At 38.0% G+C, this 13677-nt stretch overlaps 1 protein-coding gene across 6 annotated transcripts in view; it reads right to left on the reverse strand.

Annotated features, from left to right (window-relative positions):
* MYO5A (myosin VA) overlaps nt 1-13677 on the reverse strand; it is a 228319-nt gene that overhangs the window by 27187 nt on the left and 187455 nt on the right. For 3 of the 6 annotated variants that reach the window (XM_055363022.2, XM_063698553.1, XM_055363027.2), the window contains 5 exons: nt 11875-11975; nt 8629-8709; nt 5703-5901; nt 3313-3387; nt 1955-2048 (listed from right to left, as the gene is read on the reverse strand). In XM_055363022.2, the coding sequence (XP_055218997.1) occupies nt 1955-2048; nt 3313-3387; nt 5703-5901; nt 8629-8709; nt 11875-11975 (550 nt within the window). The remainder of the gene's footprint in view (nt 1-1954; nt 2049-3312; nt 3388-5702; nt 5902-8628; nt 8710-11874; nt 11976-13677) is intronic. The other 3 variants (XM_055363024.2, XM_055363023.2, XM_055363025.2) reach the window with 3 other exon arrangements.

The raw sequence follows: 13677 nt of genomic DNA on the forward strand, positions 1-13677 counted from the left end.
TATGACTCATGTAACGCTAAAGGATTATATATAAAGTATGACTATAAAATAATCTTTCTGATTTCTAAACAAATATTTCAGTATTTGTACATCCAACAGAGTAATATCCTTTACAAAGTAAATGTCCATGTTGCCATGTTATAAATATTTCTGAAACTTACTCATTCACTCAACAAACATTTATGGAATGATTATGAGATAGGTCAGACACTTGCTAGGTGCTGTGAAAGCAAAGGGAAACAGAGATGTTTTCTATGCTCAGGAAGCTCAGAGTCTATTATGGAAGCCAGTAATTCAAACAGAAAAATTGCTAAAAATATGACATAGTGAAGACCATAAAAGATGTCAGCCAAATTTTGGTACACAGAGAGCAGAACCATAACGTCTGTCTGGGTAATCAGGAAAGGCTGCTCTTGAGGATGTGACATATGACTCTGGTCTCAAAGGCTGAGCAGGACTTAACCAGGAGAAGCAGGATGACCAAACACAAGGAGCAGTTATGACAAGGCCTGGCATGTTGGAGGAATGAAAACCACACTTGGAGTTAATCATGATAGATTCTTTTGAACATCCTCAGTGATGGGGAATCTTCACTGTTTGAACCAAGCAAGAATTAGATGCAGAATGACAATGAGAGAAAATGATTAACCGTTCACACACGTTTGAAGGCTATTCCAAAGAGTGTCTCAAAATCCCTTAAGTAGTGAGAACACTGAAATAAGCTTAAAATTTGGCTTTAGGCTGGAAGCGGTGGCTCACGCCTATACCCAGCACTTTGGGAGGCTGAGGCAGGTGGATCACGAGGTCAGGAGTTCGAGATCAGCCTGGCCAACATGGTGAAACCCTGTCTCTACTAAAAATACAAAAATTAGCTGGACATGGTGGCATGCACCTGTAATCCCAGCTACTCAGGAGGCTGAGGCAGGAGAATTGCTTGAACCCGGGAAGCAGAGGTTGCAGTGAGCCGAGATTGCACCACTGCACTCCAGCCTCAGCGACAGAGCAAGACTCTGTCTCCAAAAAAAAAAAAAAAAAAAGGAGTTTGGCTTTAGTCTTGTTCACCGCTAGATCCCTGTACCTATAACTCTTAACAAATAAACACATAAACACACTAATAGAAAAGATAAGATCCATTTGTATATAAATAATAACAACAACTGATATTTGGTTATTTCTCAAGGAATTTTTTCATCATCATCATATAGAAATCATGAGATGTTTTTAAAAATCTTATTTCTTTATCATCATAATTCATATTTTTTTTACTTCTCTATTTTTCCTCCATTAGACTGTAAGTTCTTTGAGGACAGACTCTATCATACTCATCTTAGTATCCCTAATACTAAGAATAATGATAGCGACTAATAACTAAGTCGCATGAAGCATTTTTACTATGCGTCAGTAACTTTTCTAAGTGTAATATACTTATTAGGTTGATGTAAAGGCATTTGCAGTTCCTGCCATTAAAAGTAATTGCCTTTGGACCAACCTAATAGCTCATTCAATCCTTATAAACCATGTCAGATAGATGCTATTATCTTTCTAATTTAACAGATGGGAAAGCAGAGGCATACAGAGGTTCAGAAACTTGCCCAATATCATATGATTAATAAGTAGAAGAGCTAAGATTTGAACCCAAGAAGCTTGACTCCAGAATCCACATTCTTAACTCCTATGCTATACTGCCTAGCACGTTGTCTGGCATATAGAAGATATTCATTAGATGCTTACAGAGTAAAATCTGTAAATTATTACTACCCATGAAAAGAACATTTTTCCTCATCTAAAAATGTAAATTTCTACTCAAAAGAGGTTAGGTTTGCCAAAAGTCATATTTTGTTATTATCCCTAATATTTGCATGCAAACCTCTATTAGGCCACTAATATAGCCTAGTCTTTAGGCCAAGACTCAAACCAAGACTCAGTGACCGTCTTGAAAAAAAGGTTTAAATACCTTCTAGTTCACCAATTTTTTTGGCAAATACTTTCAGTTGTTTTTTCAGTTTACGGACCGTCTTATCCTGTTTTTCAAGTTGTTCCATCAAATCCTAAAGATCAAAAAGAGAAATATATTAGAAAAATCGAAACAGGCCTTCTAAAATGCATCAAAGGAAAATAGACACAATATCACAGAAACAACACGTTAGTTTTACATAAAAGCTCCAGAAGAGCTCATTGGTGGAGCCACCACCTGGCTAAAATTGGCAGGCATGGGAAATGCAGCTACAATAAAAGCCATATGTTAAAATATACAACGCAGTAAAATCCTTTACAGCGTGATGGACAGCAGGCTCACTGCAGAGTCTTTCCAGTAGACTCCATGTGGGAAAATCAACTGAATGCTTTGTAGAATGTATTGGTATTCCAGTAGAATGCTTTCTTTTAAAGGAGGACTGACTAGGCAAAAATAAATTTTGATGAATGCACAAAAAGGTTTGTGGAAAGAATGGTTGAACTTAGGTAGGAACTGACACTCCCCATGTGTGAAGCACTGTCTCTATGAGAGCCACCCTATGAAATTCTAAAATTAGCCCGGAAACTTAAGAATAGTTCAGAAGTTTTGGGAATTAAAAGATAAGTTGAAAAAAATAATCACAAAGAACAGGATAAAGAGTGGTCTGCTTACCTAGGACCAAAGTGGCAAGTGGCATAAGGCATCTATAAAATCTTGCAGGTGATATAATTTTGCTTATACAGAAGAAAGGGGTATTTATGAATGCTTTATGCAAAAACAGAAACAAAAGCAGTACACTTAAGGAGGAAGGTAAAAAAAAAAGTCCATGATTATTGGCTATTTAATAAAGAATTTGCTCAAATGACAGACATGGTTAAAAACTCAATCAAAAAGAAAGTGGACAACAGTAGGCTCAGTAACAGCTTAGAAGGGCTATGAGTCAGCAATGTGTGTGGTCTGTTATTCAGGTTATGGAGAAGAAAGGCATTCCAAAACAAATACTCATTTTCCAGTTTAGACAGGAGTAGATTTAGCTACTAGGCCAACCATTCAAGGGAACAGTTGCTATCTCTTCAAAGTGTTAAGTTGTACTTCTTGGATTTTACGTGACCTTTCAAATCACATTTTGCTTCCATCACACTGTAAGCCTAGTGTTAATAACAAACCAAACGTGACAATGGACTCAGGACACTGACAGAGGTGACACCACTGGCTAAAAGACAGCTGTGGGGAGAAACAGGTTTCGTGAAAATTTTGAAGAGACTTCCTGGGAGGGGGCAGGCAGCAGTGTGCTCTTCAGTTACAGAGGGCTATAAGTAGCAAGGAAGACAGCAGAAAAGCACTATGGTTTTACATACAATCATCCGTTTGTAAAGGGAAATCCGATATGATTGATACTTCTTAGGGTCATCTGCATATAATTCCTCAAAATACTGAAAAAACAGGCACAATGGATATTTGTTTTTGTCTGTGTGTTTGAGGGAAATGCTATCTTTCACCAAAATCAATTTTAAAATATTTTAAAATACAAATAGTGAAACTATATATACTTGAAAGGCTCTGATTTGTCACCTTCCATTACCCTTTTATCTTTCTAGTATAGATTATTCTAATTATATATGTACAGATGTTTCTTGTGTGAACAAAGGAAAGAGGCTGTGGCCAGGATGCCATCACTTAGCAGGCCCAGATAAGGCTGTCATTTCCCTCCTCCAACCTCCTGCCTTTTTACTCCCAGCCTCCCCAACACATGATGCTCACAACTTGCTGCACTTTTTTTTTTTTTTGCTGCCAGCAGCAGTGGCAAGAATAGGGGAGGTAAATATAATAAAAGTGAGAATAATAGCAATGTTAGCTTGTGAAGTTGGAGAGGCTGGTGGGAAGCTGTGCGTCTTCTTTCGCTGAAAGACAGCATGGGGGAGGCCTGTGAAGCCTGTTCACTAGATGAGGTAGAAAAATCATTTTTGTGTTTTGTGTTGGTGGTAGGTAGGTGGGCAAGGTAGAGTTTCAAGAGCACTAAGCCCAGGTCTCCTGCTGGGCTTTAATATCCCACTCAAGTGTTTCTTATAGAAATGCACAATTAAGATTGAGAAAACAATGATTTTGAAAAAGTCTATCATTTCCTGTACTTATGTTTGAATCCATCCTCCTGAATTAGTAGTCAGTGTGATGGCAGGAGAAGCAGCTGACCTACAAAGGGTTTTCCCCAAACTCAAATTCATTAACTGGGCTCTATTAGCTTAGAATATAAGGGCTTAGTCTATTTTTTGTATTAGCTATGAAAAATTGCCAAGAAAATTAATATTGCAAACAAGGTTGCAAGAGAAATGTCTGACCAACTTAGTGAAAAAACCCTGGAAATCTGCCTCCCAGAAGCATCTTTATTTCACGATTTCACCTTGTATTTTAAAACAATAATTTAAAGCACAGAATTTGTATGCCAATCAATCAACTTATTATATTATTCAGTATATTTGGTAATACTTAGTCATCAAAGCATTGTTAGTTTAATTTAAGCAACAGTATACTTGAGCTTTGTAAAATAACACTTCAAAAATATTTCATGATTCAGAAAATTTTCCCCACAAATTAGTGAGATTTCAATCACTTTGGAAAGAGCCCACACACTGCCCCCACCCTCCTCCCTCATTCCCATGGTGGAGCCTCATACAGACAGACTGTGAAAAGAATACCTTTGTGTTTTGCTTCTAATTCATATAAAAGATAGTTGAATAAATGACACTAGAAAACTGTTTGTAATGTAAATTATCACAAATGGAGTAATGGAGGGATAATTCAGATTGTTAAATCTTCAGAGAAAATTCATACTATTTTATTATAGGTCATTAAAAATGTTAATTTAAAAAAGACACAAATCACCACCAATCCTAAACAACTTTTCTCAAAATCAGGCTAGCACTACAATATAGACTTTACATAGAAATGTGAAATTATCACTTTTTAAGGATTTTTAATATAGTAAATATATTTGTCAAAAAACTGTAAATCAGTAATAAAAGTTATTATGTGACTGAGAAAGAAATATTTTAGAAAATATTTTTGGCAAAAGAAAAAAAAAAGGAACAAGGCAAAAAAAAAGAAAAGAAAACAGACTCCATGCCAGGGTTTAGAATCTGACAAGGAAAAAGACAATTTCCTCACTTGTTACACAAGTTCTGTTTAAAAGAACAGAAAATATGTAAACCTGAATCCTAACACACACCTCCCTGACCTGGGAGCTCCATCCAACATCAACCAAACACCCCGGCTTAGTTTTGCCAACCGCCTTTCTCATCCTCAACTCTAACCCTACTCGTCTGCTAGAGGTGGAGCCTGGGATGGCCTCAGTGGCTGCTTGGGGACCAAAGGTAAAGGAAGCCTGTCCCCAGTCTCAGTTGTGACAATCACATAATAAACCTAGGATGGCAGAGGATCTGCAGCTGAAATGGAGGAAGCAGATCACCTGAGCTTCAAGGCCATCAAAAGCCCAGCCTGCACCCAGGTGGTTGTCTGCCTCCAGGGCAGGTCTAAGAGCACGCAGCCCTCCGTGATAAAGAGAACCTGTGCCTTTTTCCTTCCTACCAAAATATTTGTATTTTCCTTAGTCTGTCTCTGCTGGAGTAAGAGGGGTAACAAGTACAGAGGGGTGAGTTTTTCCCAGCAAGAAAAACCCTTGTTTGATCAAAAAGAAACTAGACTGTCGGGCAGGCTAGGTTAAGAAGCATGTGGACCCGGCAGCTCTCCTTACCAAGTTTTCGTTGGTCAGCCGGGTGATCTCGTGCTGCAGGCTGGCCTCAATGCGGGCCTCTGGGGGCAGCTGCAGGTTCTGGGCCAGCAGCTGCTGCTGTCGGTTGTTCTCCTCCTTCAGGCTCTGGATCTCCCCACGGAGGGCCTCGGCCTCATTCTCATGGCTCCTCTTCTGTGACTGCAGCTGGGATTCCAGGAGCCTGTGGAGAGGACACATGGGTCGGAAGGGGAGATGACACCCCGAGTCGCTGCCTAACGGATGTAAGGCATCGTGTTCACTTGCAAGAGTAGGAAAAGCAGATATTCTTTAGTATCTGTGTATCTTCTGACTTGATTAAAGTCAAGAAACTAAAACAAGAAGCAGAAATAGAAACGGGTGCTCTCACATTTGTGTCTTTCTGCATTATATAAAGTTCTCAGAGGCCCTAAGAAACAGGAGAGTTTTAGTTCTCTTGAAAGGTTCATAGGAGGCTGGGTGTGGTGGCTCACGCCTGTAATCTCAGCACTTTGGGAGGCTGAGGCAGGCGGATCACCTGAGATAAGGAGTTCAAGACCAGCCTGGCCAACATAGTGAAACCCCGTCTCTACTAAAAATACAAAAAATTAGTCAGGCGTGTTGGGGCATGCCTTTTGTCCCAGCTACTCAGGAGGCTGAGGCAGGAGAACTGGTTGAACCCAGGAGGCAGAGGTTGCAGTGAGCTGAGATTGCACCATTGCACTCCTGCCTGGGCAACAAACAAGAGCAAAACTTCGTCTCAAAAAAAAAAAAAAGAGGGTCATAGGAAATGAGGATGTAAAAAAAAAAAATCAATTGAAAAAAACAGCTTTAATTTGCCTTGCATTTGCATTTATAAATTAGCATTTAAATTGGCAAAGACAGTACACCTTTGCCACAAAACAACTCTGCACTATAAAGGCCAACATTATAAACTTCCAAATTAACTAAATGTGCCTTCAGAACTACAGTTACTAATTCCAGGCAGAGGGAATTACATTCTACTCCTATTCTGAAAGACAGAAAGGCTGGAACACCACTCCAGCCTTATATATACAGATTTACCCAAATCCACACAAATAGTTCTGAAATTTCCTATATATATTTTAGATCTGTCATCTTCTCTCTCCGCATAAACTTACATATCAGAAACAGAATCCTAACAAGATGTGGTTTTAGAACACAAATATTAATAGGACCAAAAAAGTGGTTATTGCTTTTCCAAGCAAACATACAGCCAGCTGTGCCCACAGGGCAGACCAGGCATTGGCAGTGAGAACACCAGAGTCAGAGCATCCTCCCTTTGCCACGCACCCCTGCTTCTACAGTCACTCTCTTCCAAATGCAAAGTTATGGTTAAGAACTAACTAATGTGAATAAAGAAAAGACATTCTTTTATTCCAGTCCCTTGGTTGCCAACTGCTGGGTAAAACTTAATGATGCCATTGCAAGCAAACTGTTAACAGTGGACTAAAAATATTTTAGTGATTAAAACATTTCAAAAAGATCTGCAGCAATAACACCCCAAAGTTAATGACAAGCGTTAATGATGAGAACAAACAAAGCAGAATAAGCAGAAGCCCCTTGAACAAACATTTGAGTATTTTAAAAATTTAATCACTAAAATGGAATTTTAATGAGATTTTAAAGACAAATATCACTAGAGCAGATGAATGTCTGTGTTAGAAAGGTGCTGCTGTTTCAATTTTATTTTCTCTCCTCTGAACACATTTAACGAGTTGAATTTGGGTAATTATTCTGAGCTATAGCAATGCAGAAAACTCTCCTGATTTGCTGTTTCACAAATGTGAATTTCATAATAACCACACAGAGTGCCAAATCATGCATTTCATCTTGCTTTTAGACAGCATGATAATAATATATAAGAAGGTAGGCTGGGCGCAGTACCTCAAATCTGTAATCCCAACACTTTGGGAGGCCGAGGCAGGATTGTTTGAGCCCAGGAGTTTGACACCAGCCTTGGCAACGAAGTGAAACCCTGTCTCTACAAAAAATAAAAAAATTAGCTGAGTGTGGTGGCACATGCTTGTGACAGTCCCAGTTACTCAGGAGGCTGAGGCAGGAGGATCGTCTGAGCCCAGGAGGTCAAGGCTGAATTAAGCCGTGATCATGCTACTGCACTCAAGCCTGGGTGACAGAGCAAGACCCTGTGTCAAAAAAAAGAAAAGAAAAATGTAGCCACATTGCCATAGACACATATATCCTGTAGATCTATCTATAGGATATGAGAAGCCACTGTCTCAGTAATAAATCTTAATCTCTCCCCCAATAGTTTGTGCCCTAATTGAAAGATTATGTTTTTCTTTTAACTCCTGGAAGAGAGAGATTCACAAATTTTAGTGTCTGAAGGGAAGTGTCTTATATTCACCACCATTCAATTTTAGCTTTAATAGTATCTTGTAGTGAAGGTTTTTAAAGAAGGTGTTTGGACCGGGTGTGGTGGCTGACGCCTGTAATCCCAATACTTTGAGAGGCTCAGGTGGGCGCATCACCTGAGGTCAGGAGTTCGAGACCAGCCTGACCAACATGGTGAAACCCCGTCTCTACTAAAAATACAAAAAATTAGGCAGGCGTGTTGGTGCATGCCTGTAATCCCAGCTACTCAGGAGGCTGAGGCAGGAGAATTGCTTGAACCCAGGAGGCAGAGGTTGCAGTGAGCTGAGATCGCACCACTGCACTCCAGCCTAGGCAACAGAGTGAGACTCCGTCTAAAAAAGAAAAAAAAAAAGGTGTTTGGCTGAATGTTCTCAGTTTTACCGAAAAGCTTTGGACAAATTACACAATTACTAACACTAATTTACCCAAGAAGGCAATCAATGCACAAGAAATACAGGGGTGAAAGTCAGGAGGTCACTGTTAGTAAGAAAAACAACAAATTAATAACATTCCATTTTGAGGAGACAAATATAACCTGTTGGCTTGTTTTAACCCTTCATAAACCAGCCACAGCTCTCCATCCTCATTCAACTCATGGTAATCCAGAGCAGATGATCTTCCATGCAAAAGGAACAACAATGCAAAACACAAAAGGATACAGGATGCTGATGAGGTGACTATGGTCAACAGCAGCACGCAGTATTTCAACATTTTATAAGTTTGTTTTTATTCATTATGACAACTTTAAGACATTACCACAAAAATTATTTTTGGTTAATTTTTAAAAATGAGTAACATGTAGCATCACATGTAAATGGGTAGAAATTAAAGCAAAATAATCAAGGATGTAGAGCTACTTTACCTGCAAAATAAGAAATGACTGGAAGGTGAGAAAGAGGTTCTGTTTTTGATGTTTTATTCAGTTAGCAAAGTGATCTAATACATCACATATTGTATTAGAGGTTATGACACACATAGAATGAAAACTTCAGCTACTGTCTTTGTGTGGCAAACTTCATATTATTTTTCAAGATGAATTTTTAAGTCTTCTAGGTAGGAACGTTTTTAGCTTAATAAAACCTAATTTCCCACATTAAAAAACCAGTTTTAAAAATTCTTATAGCAGTAACATAAATCAGAACATGTCCAAGGTTCTCAGCTTTTATGACATGATTTTTAAAAGCTTTTTTGTGTCAAAAATTAATTGTATGCCTGGAAAAACTGCTATATTAGAGATGTATCACATCTTATTAAAAACGTGTAATTAGTAATGATAATGTTAGTAATCATTTATTTTCCACTTAGAATATAAAAATAATATTTTTTGAGTGTTTGCTCAGTGTCAGATGCTGTTCTACATTCTTTCCACATGTACTAATTCAGTTTCCCCAGTAACCCAACAAGTCCTTTGCCACTTTGCAGAGGAAGACGCAGAGGCTTAGAAGTAAGATACCCATAGAGGTTACACAGCTGGTAAGTAGTGGATCCCAGCACTGACTCTGGAGTCCAGGTTCTTACTCCTGCTATATTGTTGTTATGTTTACATAACCCAAATTCCAGGCATTGTCTTCTACTTTACATCTAGAGAGTTCATATCTCTCTAGAGAATTCACCTATTTACATGGTTTCCATTGTATTATTATACTCTGATGACTTCAAAATTTATATCTCAGTATACACATCTCTCCTGGCTACAGATTTATATACTCAACTGCCTAATAGATTTCTTTCTCTGGATGTTTTCCCGGCTCCTTAAATCCATATGTATAAATCTACTGATCATCTTCACTGTGCATTTCCCCACACTCCAGTCCCACGATCACAAAACGGTATCACCACACCTAACCAAGATAGCAGAAACCACGGAGTCACCTTCAGGCTTCTCCATCCCTCGCCCACACATTCAATAAACCAAACAGCTTTCTGACTTTGTCTTCTTACGTATCTTTCAAAACGTCCCATTTCTGTCAATCCTAACTGCCACCAGCCAAGCCCAAGTCACCACAATCATTGGGTTACAGGAATACTCTCTGGCCTTTATGCTTCCAATTTTGTTCTACTGCAGTCTATTCTCTAACATAACAGCCAGGGCTAGCTTTCCAAAAATCAAATCTCATCACACCATTCTCCTACTTAACACCTTTCAGAGGATTCCATTATCTTTGGAATAAAGTCCAAACCCTCTCAGCTGTCTCCCCAGCAGCCTATAATCTCAGTGAGAGTAGGAACCGCATTTATCTTGCTTATTACTGTATTCCCAGTATGTGGCACAAGGCCTGGCATGAAGTAGGCACACTGGTGATAGAATAGCTAAGTGGATGGAAGGACATTGTGATACAATACAGTTCTTTCTATATTAACACATTCTTAGATATAACATATGTTTATAATTTAAACTGATAAATTAAAATTTAAGTACCAAATACTTTTATAAGCATTCTCCACCCTTGTCCATAAAAGAAGATAAGAAGCACAGTCATCCTTCAATATCCGTTGGGTTCCAGGTCCTCCCTTGGATAGCAAGATCCACAGATGTTCAAATCCCTTATATAAAATGTGCATACTATTTGCATATAACCATGTACATCCTCCGTACACTTTAAATCATCTCTAGATTACTTATAATACCTAAAAACTTGTAATATGTAATCTCTAGACTACTTACAATACTCTGTAAATAATTGTTATACTGTATTGTTTAAGAAATAATGATAGGGCCCGGCGCAGTGGCTCATGCCTGTAATCCTAGCACGTTGGGAGGCCGAAGCGGGTGGATCACCTGAGGCCTGGAGCTCGGGACGACCCTGGCCAACGTGGTGAAACCCCATCTCTACTAAAAAAAAATACAAAAATTAGTTCGGGTGTGGTGGTGGGCACCTATAATCCCAGCTACTGGAGAGACTGAGGCAGGAGAATCGCTTGAACCTGGGGGGCGGAGGTTGCAGTGAGCTGAGATTGCTCCACTTCACTCCAGCCTAGGCGAAAGAGGGAAACTCCATTTCAAAAAAAAAAAGAAAGAAAAAGAAAAGAAATAAGAAAAAAGTCTGTACATGTTCAGTACAAATGTAATTTAAAAAATATTTTCCATCCTCCATTGGTTGACTCCACAGATATGGATCCAATGGATATTGAGGGCTGACTGCACCTTTCTTTTTGTATGGCAATATTCTTCAGTTTATAAAGTATGTATGTTTACCAATCCTGAAACTATCCATCAAGAGACCCAGACCAATAGACTAAGGCTTTGCTGGGAAGGAGGGTGGTAGTAAGGCCAAGGGGAATTCCAGATATGAGCCTTCATTCTTCTATCCTAGAAGTCATGGTGCCCTTTTAGAGTTACATGGCCAACACTGAGTGATTCCAGATACCTCATCACTTCTTTTCACTCTTAAGTTTCAAATATTGAAAACTGCAGTTGCCCCTACAAACCTTCACAAATAACCATCCTGAATAACAAATGAAAGTGACTACCTAAGATTGTATGACCTGAGCAGGTAGTTTTCTTCTCAAGGCAGCCCCTTAAAGCTAAGACATTAAATATTTTTAAAATCTTGCTTTGATTTAAAGCACATTTTCCCTGACACCTTTTGTCAACACTATTACCTTATATTATAATGAAGATCTTAACTAGAAATACATTGGAAACCTTGGATTCCCTTTGAAGGCCAGTTAATGTTTAATATAAAGGAATGTATGAACACTTTTACTGTACAAGAGGCTGGCTTGAAGGCTAAAGATCAATATAATTAAACCAAAATGAATAAAAGAAGGATCAACTTACCTATTTGTTTCTTTCAAACCAATGTATGCTTGTGCTATTTCACCTTTATCTTTCATTTTTTGTACATCTTCCAAAAGTATTGTGGAATCTGTCATTGTATTCTGAGAGGGAAATAACACATTTACGCATTAAGATTCAACTCAAAAGCTTTGGACATAAAACACATTTATTTGGTATAACTGGGGGGCAGTGGTTATGTGCTCCACCATACCTGTGACCCACCAAAGCATCAGCCCCAACCTCATGTAACTGCAGAGGGGAGTTTGGCCCAGGTAGTTGAGAAGAGGTACCTTCAGTTTTTCTCCTGAGAAACACTAGCACTCTACTACAAAGGTGGGAAGATTCTACAACGTCACGGCCCTGTAAATAAAATCACTGATGGGCCATATATGTGTTTTACATTATGTGAAAAAAATATATATATATTTTATAAAGTATATAATATAGTATATACAGCATTAGAAAAATAACCAGGCACCTATTTAATGGAATGTACAAAGCCATTCTTTCTACTACTTCTTGACTAGTTACAATGAGCAGATGCCCCAAAACACTGAAAGTCTGACATAAAGTTCACTTTTTCATTAAAAACTCAGAAAAAGAAGGTAGTATTCAGATTACATGCTTCAGCAAAATTAAGTTTTTTTTCTCACATTCAGTTCTCTTTTCCTCTAGTATAATATAACATAGTACTTAAGCTTTTGAAATAAACATCTGGCAGGTCAGAATTATTAATTATTTTATATAAGAATAACTTTTTTGCCAACATTTTAATTTTCTTTTTAATTTTCTCCGTTTAGTCAAATCTGTCTGACAAGCAATGTAATTTCAAAATCTTCTTCTATTCAACTACTCTGTCTTTCTAGACAAGAGTAAGAGATAAGAATCACTGCTGGCAAACCACAATGGAACATAGTTCCACACATGGAACTATGTAACAAACCTGCACATTCAGTACATGTATCCCAGAACTTAAAGCAAAAAAAGAACCCCTGCTGTGTAGCCTCTAAAAGACAATATACTTCAGAACCCAGTGGCTTTGTCTAAATGGAAACATTTCCACATAAAATTCAACTCAAAAGCTTTTGGACCACATATTTGTCTAAATAGTATATGTCTGATTCTTTAGTAAACATGATCTAAGCTCAGGCCTTGCAATGAAACAGACTTAATAAAATACACTTCAAATACCATGATCTTAAAGACAAGTTCCAAGATAACTTCAATGCCAATTAGAGACTTACAAATGCTTGTTTCTGAATTTCAATGTGTATTTTAAAAATCCTTAAAAAAAATACCACTTTTCTCTTAATGCTATCCTTTTGTAAGTTTATAAATGCTTCCTCTGAGAAGACCAACTATAATCTCATGAAATATACTAATAAAGTTTACATTTTATTGAATTTTAAAAATCTTTCCCATTAAAACCACAGAGTATTTTTTTTAGCTATGTTTTGTAAATATTTTAGTACCTGTTTTACAAAGAGGTTCTTTTTTCTCTTTCTCTGAAAGGAATAAAATCTTTCTGTTTTATAAAGGGCCATACTCAGATTTTTAAGACCCATAAGTAATAACTTTCAAAGACCCAAGTGTTTACATCAAATAATGCTATCTGTGTGCTCTGGTATCTCAGGACTTACATGGTATGGTTGTGAACTTTTAGCAAATGAGGTAACTTGATCAAATTAACTAATCCAAGAGAAGAAAGGCTTCTTAGTATGCTTCTCTCCTGGGTAGTAAGTCACCAGTTCTTCCCTCATTCTGACTACCTTAGCTAAAAAGTGGCACTTGGGGAATGGGATC

This window comes from Gorilla gorilla, chromosome 16, assembly GCF_029281585.2.
Source record: "Gorilla gorilla gorilla isolate KB3781 chromosome 16, NHGRI_mGorGor1-v2.1_pri, whole genome shotgun sequence".
NCBI classification, from domain to species: domain Eukaryota; kingdom Metazoa; phylum Chordata; class Mammalia; order Primates; family Hominidae; genus Gorilla; species Gorilla gorilla.